Consider the following 12103-nt stretch of genomic DNA (forward strand, 5'->3'; position numbering starts at 1 on the left):
ATTTGAAGCGCCACTCGCGAGAGTCCAGGGAACTAATTTTGACGTATAATACAAATGGCTGCGAAGGAACGTACAATACTCTGAAGTTTTTTTGCATTTGGAATTAATTTAGTTCGTTTTCCGTATTGTTTATACTTCAAGAATCAAGATAATAAAGTACACATTTTTTTTTGTAAATAGTTTCCCACCATCTATCGATGTTTGCTGAGGTTGTCATCACTAGTTTTAGTACCGCAGACTCTCGCTACATGGCCAACAGCGCCAAAATGGCGAATATCAAACAGGCACAAAAGCACTTTGACAGCCGCCAGTATAGTGGTATATAGTAGAGGTCAGTGCCAGCTACGGCGCCATTTACACCAACGTTCATAATGCCAATGCCTGCATATTACTTCTTGACGGCATAAAAAAGCTAATTAGATATTATTTGCCATACATAAGAAACTCGGACACTTTTTGTGTCTTAAAAGTGGAAATTTTCCATATTTAACGAAGCGCTATATTTCTCGTGCTGTTTTAACGTCCGCTTCCTTTAAAAACCAAATTTGATCGAAGATGAATATCGATAGATAGAAGCGTATAAGATAACTTACTCTGTTCTCAGTTACAGGTTCCACACCATCTAAGTCCCAGTGACAGCGGAAGACCTCGCCCAGGATGGGGTTGTAGGGCTTCTTGGCGACCTGCGACTTCCGGCCGGCGTGGTACGAGCTCAGGTACCACCGCACTACTTGTACCATGCGCTCGCGGGGCGTCGGCATATCCACTATCCTGGAATGAGAAGCCATCTTTGAAGTCCCTAAAAACGGATCTACATATAACGAACGACGGCAAAATAATGCTAAAGAACAAAAGAGAAAAAGTATGTCGCCGGACGCGAGTAAAAGATAAAATTTACCTTTTTAGGGTTAGGGCAAAAACAAGGAACCCTTATAGATTCGTCATGTCTTTTTTTTTTAATGGAATAGAAGGACAAAGGAGCATACGGGTCACCTGTTGTTAAGTGATCACCGCCGCCCACAATCACTTGCAACACCAGAGGAATCACAGGGGCGTTGCCGGCCTTTAAGGAAGGTGTACGCGCTTTTTTGAAGGCACCCATGTCGTATCGGCCCGGAAACACCGCACAAGGAAGTTCATTCCACAGCTTTGTAGTACGTGGAAGAAAGCTCCTTGAATACCGCACTGTGGACCGCCACACATCCAGACGGTGAGGATGATAACCTAACTTGTGGCGTGTCGTGCGAAGGTGGAATTCGGCGGCAGGAATCAGGTTAAACAGCTCTTCGGAACACTCCCGTAATAAATGCAGACACACAATGAAGCGATGTCTCTACGCAACGCCAAGTGATCCAGCCGTTCACAGAACACTGGGTCCCCGACAATTCGAGCTGCTCTGCGTTGCACGCGGTCAAATGGATCAAGCTGATACTGGGGTGCGCCAGACCAGAGATGACAGCAATACTCCATGTGTGGCCGGACTTGCGCTTTGTAGAGCGCTAGTATGTGGGCTTTGAAGCCAATTTGGCTTTGCCCTCCAGATGACCACGAAATTGGCAATCGCTCGAGATTTCGAGACCCAGTATTCCGATACTAGGCGAGGCTTTAAGGGAAGTGTTGTCGAAGAGCGGTACGGCATACGGCATCACCAGTGCTGTCGTCTGCATAGCAATGGAATGGAAAGCTTCTGCATATTAATGAATGTTGGAGGTGTCCAACAATCATTGATATGCAGAAGAAACAGCGTGGGAGATAGCACACAGCCTTGGGGCGCTCCAGCATTCACGAGCTTCGGGTTCGAACAATATCCGTCGACAACGACCTGAATGCTGCGCCCAGTGAGGAAGCTGGAGGTCCACATGCACAAGCTCTCGGGAAGCCCAAATGATGGAAGTTTTGAGATGAGCGCCTTGTGCCATACACGATCAAAGGCCTTCGCTATATCCAAGCTAACTGCCAGGCCTTCCTCCTTGCTTTCAATAGCCGTAGCTCATCTATGTGTTAGGTATACCAGAAGATCACCTGCCGACCGTACATGGCGAAACCCGTATTGTCGGTCGTTGATCAACTGGTGACCCTCTAGGTATACCAAGAGCTGACGGCTAATTATGCTCTCCATGATTTTGGAGAGCAGGGAGGTAATAGCAATAGGCCTGTAGTTTGCCGAATCCGAACTGTCTGTCTGTCTGTATGTGTATGTCACAGCCACTTTTTTCCAAAACTAAAAAAAATACTACTTATGGATAGGTCTTCAAAAATTATACTGAGGTTCCTAATATCATTTTTATCTAAACTGAATAGTTTGCACGAGACACACTTCCAAAGTTGTAAAATGTCCCCCCCCCCCCCTTAAAATCTAAAATAAGAGAATGATAAAACTAAAAAAAGTATACGATGCAAACTTCCACCGAAAATTGGTTTGAACGAGATATTGAAAGTAGTTTTTTTTTTAGTTAAATGTTGTTTGTTACGTATGTTTACGAGTTGTGGCGATAAAGCGCTTGAGCGTATTCCAACAGAGGTTTGAATTAACTAATAATAATTTTGAAACTAATAAATTCAACAATAATTAACCACGCGGCGCCAGTAAGTTGAACGGACGTGCTCAAACTGAAATAATTAGTCACGTATAAGCTCATATTTTGTGAGAAATGTTTTTCAGTTCCATTGCAATAATTACCTTCTTACTTCGAAATAAATTTATTACATCTGTGTGAAAACCATAAATTTAATACTAGCGTAATAGACAAACACTCTCCTCATTACGGCTAGACTAAAATATTATTATTTCAAAACATAATCATAAACAATATTACATTATAACTTTTTGAATCTCTATATCTCAGAAACGGTGGCTCGTAGGAAAAAAGTACTAGTACATTTTGATGATCTACAATTTTTGTCTGAGATACTTTTATGATAAAACTTACCTTTTAGCTGAAAATCACGAAAAACTCTTTTTTTTTACCTTTGACCTTGAATAAATTTTTTTCCATACACGGGAATAATGGGGAACTTTTAAATATTATTTATAATTATGTTTTAAACAATTTTACTGATTTTCAGCTTGTTTGGGATTTTATGTACCTTCACTCTCATTTTTTGGTCTACATTGACCGGACTATGTGTAGTATTATGCTTTATATCAATCCCTATGAAAATATTGATAAACGGCGTCATATTCACGTGTACAATATTTAATTTTCTAACACAATTTTTTTCAATTAATATAATCTTTTGAAAATAGGGTGTTTACTGCGAATTTATAATGCAATATTTAGTATTACAGTGGTTATGTTCTACGAAAATAAACATCACGAAAGTAGTATTGCAGAAATTCCCCCTAATTCATAATAGTCTGCTAACTTAAAGCATTGCTAATTCTCGTTCTGTCTTCTTCTATTGACCTAAGTCAGAATGAGAAAAAACACTCCTTGGCGGCTGTTTTAAGTTAGCGGACCATTATGAATAAGGGGGTTAGTATCTACCTGCGAAATGTTTCTTTAGTTGGATTGGTGCCAAATGTAAAAACATAATCTTATACAGAACACGACACCAATATATTTCTAATTAATATACGTTAAAACACAGAAAACTAACGATAGAAATACTTTTTCAAACGTGGTTCAATTTTCAGGAGACTAATAGACACTACACAGAATAGACACTACAGTGGTGCTGGAGAAGGATGTTGGACATACCTTGGACAGCACACCGAACTAATGTGTCGATCCTGAAACGGCTGGGCATTGTGACTAGGCTCTCTACCATCTGCTTGCGTAGGGTCCTAGAATACTTCGGCCACATCGCCAGAAGGGATGAAGACAACCTGGAGAGACTGATGGTAACAGGGAAGGTGGAGGGAAGAAGACCAAGTGGAAGGAGCCCCATGCGATGGACCGATCAGATTAGCACTGCCCTTGAAACCACTGTCCACGACGCTTTACACTCTGCTTCCGACAGGGGCAGATGGCGGCAAATAATACGCAAAAAAGTACTCCGTCGAGATGATCATGACCCTCAGCACTGACTAAACCGACGCGAGGAGGAGAGGAATAGACACTAAATTGATTACTAAGATGTTGTATGTTTGTGTGTGATACTCACTTAACAAACTGGTCGGGGTGTGCAAACGAGTCCGCGTACATCTCCAGCAGTGACCGCCTCTCCAGTATGAATGTCGGGAGCACTACCTGCGAACAGCGTCACATTAACACCTGGTCATCAGCTGTGTTTATACATTATGACTAACTAGCCGTAACCGATATATTTATTTATTTATAACATCACAAAATCCACAGAACTTAAGTTAGGTTATAATAATACTATTCTAGAACTTACTTCTAATAATGGATTAAGGTACAATCTTTATATTAATAAGACGTGGTATTTGCACATGTGTGGTTTGGTGTGGGTACGTGTTTGTGTTGTGTGTGTATGTAAATTACTTTTAATTTATACCTTCCCTCACAGACGAGAAAAAAAAAAATAAGGAGTCCGTGTCACCTTACATAACAGTGAGGCACCAAAACAAGCCGGTAAACGTGTAAATACATAGCTCCACGCATACACTTACACTAATACAAGCCGCTTGGGCGCCATTATGAGATTTGACTTCGTCTGTGACAGATCAGTTTGTGTCGCAACAAAATATTTTAAAAATGCCGTCGTGCGTTGTGAAAACGTGTAAAAACAATAATATATAAGTATTTGTGGATATATGATTATTAAAGGGAGAAAAAATTGTGTATCTGGTATACCCCGTAACCGCACACACACTAGCATAAAGGTGCTTCACTTGCTAATATCACGGCGCGGAGTCCTCCTTTTTTTACTAGTCATAGAGCTTCCCTTAGATTTTTATTAACACTCCTTATAAAGCAGTCTTTACTGTTAATTAAAAGTTCAGTACCGTTTAATTGTTTATTATTGTTGCATAGAGTGCGACAGATTAATAATTATGATAATAATTGTACACAAAATAGTAATACACATCATGATATTGCAACCAAAATCAATTAAAAGTATCTCAGTAATTACGAAACAATATCATATAAAATGGATTATGTTGTTCCAATTAATGTATATATTAATAACTGATGATAATCTGTGGCGCCATTGAGTTTTTTTAAATTAAAATAAGGGACGAGACGAGCAGGACGTTCAGCTGATGGTAATGGATACGCCATGCCTATTACAATGCAGTGCCGCAGTGAGGATTCTTGAAAAACCGAAAAATTCTTAGCGGCACTACAATTGCGCTCGTCACCTTGAGACATAAGATGTTAAGTCTCATTTGTCCAGTAATTTCACTAGCTACGGCGCCATTCAGACCGAAACACAGTAATGCTTACACATTATTGCTTCACGGCAGAAATAGCCGCCGTTGTGGTACTCATAATCTAGCCGGCTTCCTGTGCAAAGGAACCTCCCACTGGTGAAGGATTAAAGCAAATAGCAACAAGGCTCGAGATAACGACCAGAGAGAACGAACGCGAAAGTTTTATTAGAATATGGTGCTAGTTAGTGCCCGCGACTTCGTCTGATTAGAATCCACATTGAGGCTCTAAAGCAAATGTATAATTAAGACAAGAAATAGACAAATACCAGCATTTAATATACTGAGTTACAATGATACAAATAAACCGCAAAAAAAGGCATGGAAACCGAAAAAATTTTTCATTCGGTTTTAAATTTTATAGCGTTTGACCTTTCAATTTTACGGTTATTGACTATAGTTGTGTTGAATAAACCAGTTCAGAACGGCTTTTAATTTGATCACATAACTTTTTTGGAATGCTGAAATGGATTGGACACGTGGAGCGAATGAGTGAAGAAAGAATGACGCATCAAATATATAAGGCAAGTGTGTGTGGGCAAGTCGGTCGCGGGAGAACTCGTAGAACATTCGTCGACCAAATTGGGGACGTTTTGAGAAAAGGAGAGGTCCGAAGCACCCGCAACCGGCGAGCATGTATGAAAAAAGTAATGAATGTAGAGGAAGCGCGTGAGGTTTGAAAGTATAGAAGCAAATGGCATTCTATTGTCTCTGCCTACCCCGGCGGGAACAAGGCGTGAGTGTGTGTATGTATGTATAACTTTTTTGTCGATTCTTCGAACTTCTTCGCCGGACATTCGACCCGCACCATGTTGACGTCTGGCATTCTAAAATCGCGCGGTTTGCGAGCAACTTCTTGCACCGCACAGCCATTATGTGGAACCTTTTATCGGTTCCAGATTCCCGAAGCGATACGACCTTCAAGCTATCCATAAGCAGTAGCCCCTTCTAATAAAAAAAAACACGTGCATCTTTACGAATCGACCGTATAGTCACAAAAAATATATTCTGTCATAACCATAATGTTAAGACCAGGAAAGGCAAACTTATAATGCCTACTACTCGGCTAAGTCGGGTTAGTAAGTCTTTTGTGGGGCGATGTATATGCTTTTACAACAAGATCCCAGAAAATGTTCAAAACAAAGGTATTACGTTATTCAAAAGAATTCTTAGAAACGTTTGTGTGATAAAGATAACATAAATGACTTTCTTAATGATAACACAGATTGGGAATGGAGCGACCGCCCACAGGCTATTAAATAATAAGTTTAATTTTACAATATTACTTTGCAAACATATTATTTTCGATGAAAAAAAAGACCGCTGAGTTTGTTCTGCCCATTCTTCTCAGGTCTGAGGCATTCGTTTTGGAATGGGTGGTAGTTTTTGACTTTTAATAAGTGATACCACATCCTATTTTGAATAAAAAAATTTGAATTTAAATAAGGAGTTAAAATAGGCAGATAATAAATATATACATGAGTAATATGGAAATCGTTACCTTTGTGAGATCCATTCCGATCTTGACCTGCGACAGGAGGTGTGTGACCACCGAGCCGTGGTTCTCCATCGAGCCCAGGTCACTGTCCGAGTCATCTTCATACAGAGCTGAAACCGCAGTGATGAATTACAAATTATTAGAAGATGGCTGATTGTCGAACCTATTTAAATATAATCTATGGGGAAACGCACTTTGCCTTGTCGGAAAATACGGGGATCATTTATCATCAGGTGGCATTTCGCATCACGTCATTCGAAATTGAGGTTAACTGTCTACCTCAACAGCTGTCGCAGTTTATCTGGGCGTATAAATAACAGTTCAGCTTAGAGCACCTCTCGTCTCACTACTACCTGTCACGTGTCTTGCCCCTTCTTTTGTAATAAAGGTGGACCCATACGCTCGTTTCTTCTCTTCCACGTTCCAATCATGATCCGGTTTTGTTACTATTACCTCCCTTTGCAAAAAAAAAGTGTGTGTGTCAGCTCCGACGCACGACTTGAGTTTACTCCTAAAGAACGATTTTCTTTGAACAAGTAGGTACTAAACAAAATTAAGTCCAATGGAGTCGGTTACAAACAGACATACAGCAGAAGCTAATAAAAGCGTATTAATTTAAAAAAATATAGATAATAATAGATAATAAAAAAATAAAATAACTTCATAGTTAATAGCGATTTTTCTTATGGCCAGGTACGTAATTATTAAAATCTGTGATCAGCGCCATCTATCGAAAACCGATATATTGTCGTATTACTGGATAGATTCAGTGTTCGATTTAGAAATACAAAATAGTTTATGAAAGTGGCACTCGATGACTAGTATTATTTGTTTTTAATTTGAATTTAGATGGGGTGTCTGTGGTTCAACGCCATCTAATAAAGTTTAGGAAACTAACGTACATTAGCCACAACACTTCTTATTGCAAAATAAAATAATTTTAAAGTATCGCTAGGTGGCCGACAGGAAAATACAATGCTAATTGTTGCCTGATTTGTAAGCAGACAAAGTTTTATTTAAATGAGGAAAACGTTACTATCCCATTTGATGAGTAGGTTTAACTCTCCATATTTTTCTCATACCAGGCGCCTTATATTAAAATCGAATCTTAAGGAGTAAACTCCAATAACATAAGATACATAATAGCTTTAAGGGTAAATGTATACACTTCTACAATAAAGTCCCAGCCACTGTTCAGGCATTATCTATAAATAAATTTAAATGTTTTATAAAAAAAATGGCTCTGTCGTAAATCCTATTACTCCACTGCTGAATATCTAAATGATCGGACAGCCTGGGACTAGATTGTGATTATTTTATAGCGACTGTACAATATTGTTTATTTTTATTGAAAAGAGCGCAAAAAAAAGAATGCTGGGAGAGTTTCTTGCGCCACTTCTTCTCTCTCAGAGCGCCATTTGTTTCCGAAGCGGTAGTATCTAGTAGTATAAGACAGGACATCAAAAAGAATTCTAAAGGAATCAATTTTGAGAAAATAAATGCCTTTTAATAAATCAGCAAAACACAACGGCATACTTCATTTGAGACAACGCAAACACACACACCCACATACTAAACGTTTTGTTCCCGTCGGGGTAGGCAGAGACAATAGAATGCCACTTGCTTTTATCCTTACAAACCTCACGCACTTCCTCTACATTCATTACTCTTTTTATACATGCTCCGGGTGCTTCAGACCTTCCTTTTCTCAAAACGTCCCCAATTTGGTCGATGAATATTCTACGAGGTCTCCTGCGATCGACTTACCCCTACACACTTCCATAATTCCTTTCATAAACCTTTTCTTTTTATTCACCCTATCATAAACCTTTTCCAAGTCTATGAACTCGCAATATACCTTCAAGTTTTTTGTCAGCCTTTTTTCAGTGATGCAGCGTAAGGAATTTACTTGATCCGTCCACCCATTCCCTTCCGAAATCCCGTTTGCATATCCCATACCTTGCTGTTAGTCACATTTATTACTCTTTCAATCAATATTCTGGCATGCACTTATCCACCGACACTAAGAATCCCGCGAATTACCTGACATTCCCGCTGCGAACCTTTGCCTTTATAAATTGGGAAAATTACTGCCTTCGTTCAATCATCTGGCACCTGACCCTGTTTCCAACACAGATTAGAAAGGCGATGCAGCAGGCTTCCTAATAGTCCATCGCAAGCCTTCAACATTTCAGTCGTCACTCGATCACAGCCAGCAGACATTCCTGATGCCCTTTAAAGCTTTCATTATATCATCCATTCCAATTTCCTCACTCGGGTCTACAAACAAATCTATCGTTTCTTCTTGCTCTATTTCACTTACATCTTTCTCGAATAAGCTCTCAAAATAATTCTTTCAGCACTCTAGTATGATACTTTCTTCATTTATGACCTCACCTCGTTCATTCCTAATCACTTTCATCGATGTATTTATATTTTCGCCCCGCGCTTATTAGTTTCGAAAACAGTTTATATTATCTCAGAAACTTGCGCCGAATTGTCCTTCATATTTCAGCTTTGTCTCATTATTCTTCTTCCTTATAAATTCTTTAACTTTCGCTTTCACGCATCTATATTTGATTTCTTTAACATTATCTTCATTCATACCGCCACTCACTCTATTCGTTATTTCTATACCTAGCTTTTATCTCGCCTTATTATACATCTCTTTTACTGTGAGACAAAGTATTATTAATAGAAATGGAACCGTACTTCAAAGTAACAAAATAACTTAACAGGTCGAGGACGGTGTCGAGCATCGAGTTCGCTGTTTCACTCGTTTTTCAATAGAAACACGTCTAAAGCTAAATTCTAACCTTTACAAGTACGAAAGAAAATACAATTTGTTGTTAACTATTCATGGTATTTTTTGCCGTTAGCATCCCTGTATTTAAAACTATTAAATTGTTTATTTTTTCTTGATTTTCATTTTAAGACACTGGTAGATAACATTAATAAATAATAATTAGGTGAATATATAGAAGCGCATTTAATTCTTTATACTGAGTGTAGCTGGGCGACCAAAGTGAACATTCTGTGCGATAAAACAAGCGACGCAACTACTGGTGTTCTATTTACGGCCGCTTACTTACTAGACGTAGACAAATCTATCCTTTTAAGCTTACTTACATTTCAACAACCTATTGACAGATAGCATTGGACTATAACTATATTGCGCATAACTATGGATAGATAAGATCTTGTCATTAAACAGTGACAGCAACGTATCCGTAAGTTAAACTAAGGCGAGCTACACCTACCTAGTTAGAAGTATACCTACTGCTGACTGTTTTGACACGTAGGTATTATATTTTTACGAAACTAAACTGGTGTTTTCCGAATTTTGTAATGGTGACACGCAACATTGAATTCAAATTAAAAACCATTTTTTTTAATTTGAATACACAAAGGCAAGGACACAATAGATTCGAGGTTCGCAGAGTCCGTAGAAAAATAATATTGAACTCTTACCCCAAAAAAACCTGCAAATTTTATAGTCACACTATTTTTTAGACTTCTATTTGTTATTCAACAATAGGCAATGTGCAATAGGGTCACGAGAGGTTACGTGGTTAGTCAACCGCCAATAGACATCTGCAATATCAGGGGACAAGAGATGTGTCGCCGACCTTTATGTTGGGAGTATGCTCTACTATTGAAGGCTCTAAGTCGTATCGGTTCAGGAAAACTGTAGCCGGTAACAGATTCCACAAAGTGGCTGTGCAAGGCATGAAATTTCGCAAAACGCGCGGATTTAGAATGCCAGACATCATCATGATGCGGGTGGAATTTTGCATTTATATAATTTGTGGAGTTATACATAACGACTATAAAATTGATGATATGCCATTTGAGCGGAAGTTTGTTTTTACAGGATCTAGGTGCTGCTTTTGACTCGAAACTTACTTTTAAAAATCACTATGAAGCAAAAGTCAAGAAATGTAATGGCTTCATGTGTAGAGCTACTAAAGAATTCAAGTCACCAAATAGTTTACTGTTACTCTATAAGTCGCTAATCCTGAGCCAACTCGAGTACGCTTCCATTGCCTGGTCACCTCAATATAATATATAATATTATACTGATATGCTTGAGTCTATTCAAAAACGTTTTCTTCGCGTATTGACGTTTGGTCTTAAAAGGGAGCTGACCACATATGACGAAAGGCTATCTTACTTCAAGTTTCTGAGCCTTGATAATCGTCGCAAATTGCATGGCCTAACGACTTTATTCAAAATACTCGATGGCACAATTACACTCAAAAGTGGACAGAAATAAGAACGACCAACGTTGGATGTGTTAAGGTTAAAGAACAAGTCCTGATAATATCTCTTTTTCTCACTCACCATCGTAATCGATCTCCCCATCCCTGGTGCGCGGAAGATCGACCGGCCCCGGCGAAGGTGACGCGTCTTCTGCAGCACTTGCCGCACTACACGCTCGACTGCCACTGAAACAATTACAGAAGATTACAGAAAGATTTGAAAAGACCAGCTTGTTACTATGGTAGAGGGGAAAACGGGCCAGTCGCTTTATCAATACCCGAGGTCTTAAATATGCGTTCACGCTTTTCGGCGTGAGAGTATGCAGACAGATGATTCAACAAAGTTGTTGTGCATGCAAAGAGTTCACAAGTGGGAGGCTCCTTTGCACAGGATGACGGCTAGATTATTGGTACCACAACGGCGAAATAACTGGGCAAATGTGACTTAACATCTTATGTCTCAAGGTGACGAACGCAATTGTAGTGTCGCTCAGAATTTTATGGGTTTTTCAAAAATCTTGAGCGGCACTGCATTGTAATAGGCAGAGCGTATCAATTACCATCAGCTAAACGCCCCGTTCGTCTCATCTCTTTATTTAAAAAAAAATTACGTATCGCTCTTTTGTGAAATTTTGTTATTAGCGTGAAATCAGATGATAAAACTCAGCTATTGTTAAAAAAACGAACAATGCGAATGCACCTAGTGATGGAACTACTCGTAATAAGACTTTAATATTTCCAAATCACAATATCAATCACATTAATCTGTGGAGTCAAATGATCCAATTGCAAATGCATGGATTATTATAAGGTAAAAAGATAAGGATTAATACAGAGGTCTGAATAAAATGGTTTGATAATTATCGACACCTTTATAAATCTAAAAAAATAGTTATAGTGGCATTATTACAGTAGTTGGACGCTTTTCTCGTATTATATAACAATAAGCATGTTTTCCTCGTATTATTTAACAATAAGCATGTTTTCTTCGTATTATTTAACAAT

The 12103-nt window shown here is 38.8% G+C and overlaps 1 protein-coding gene across 3 annotated transcripts in view; it reads right to left on the reverse strand.

Moving 5' to 3' along the window:
* Positions 1–12103, reverse strand: part of LOC126977932 (oxysterol-binding protein-related protein 9) — an 87983-nt gene that overhangs the window by 15478 nt on the left and 60402 nt on the right. For all 3 annotated transcript variants that reach the window (XR_007732454.1, XM_050826626.1, XM_050826625.1), the window contains 4 exons: positions 11181–11284; positions 6840–6946; positions 4108–4193; positions 594–771 (listed from right to left, as the gene is read on the reverse strand). Coding sequence is in view for 2 of the 3 variants with exons in the window: in XM_050826626.1 (XP_050682583.1) it covers positions 594–771; positions 4108–4193; positions 6840–6946; positions 11181–11284 (475 nt within the window). In the remaining variant the exon portion in view is untranslated. The remainder of the gene's footprint in view (positions 1–593; positions 772–4107; positions 4194–6839; positions 6947–11180; positions 11285–12103) is intronic.

Source organism: Leptidea sinapis, chromosome 46, assembly GCF_905404315.1.
Source record: "Leptidea sinapis chromosome 46, ilLepSina1.1, whole genome shotgun sequence".
Lineage (NCBI taxonomy): Eukaryota > Metazoa > Arthropoda > Insecta > Lepidoptera > Pieridae > Leptidea > Leptidea sinapis.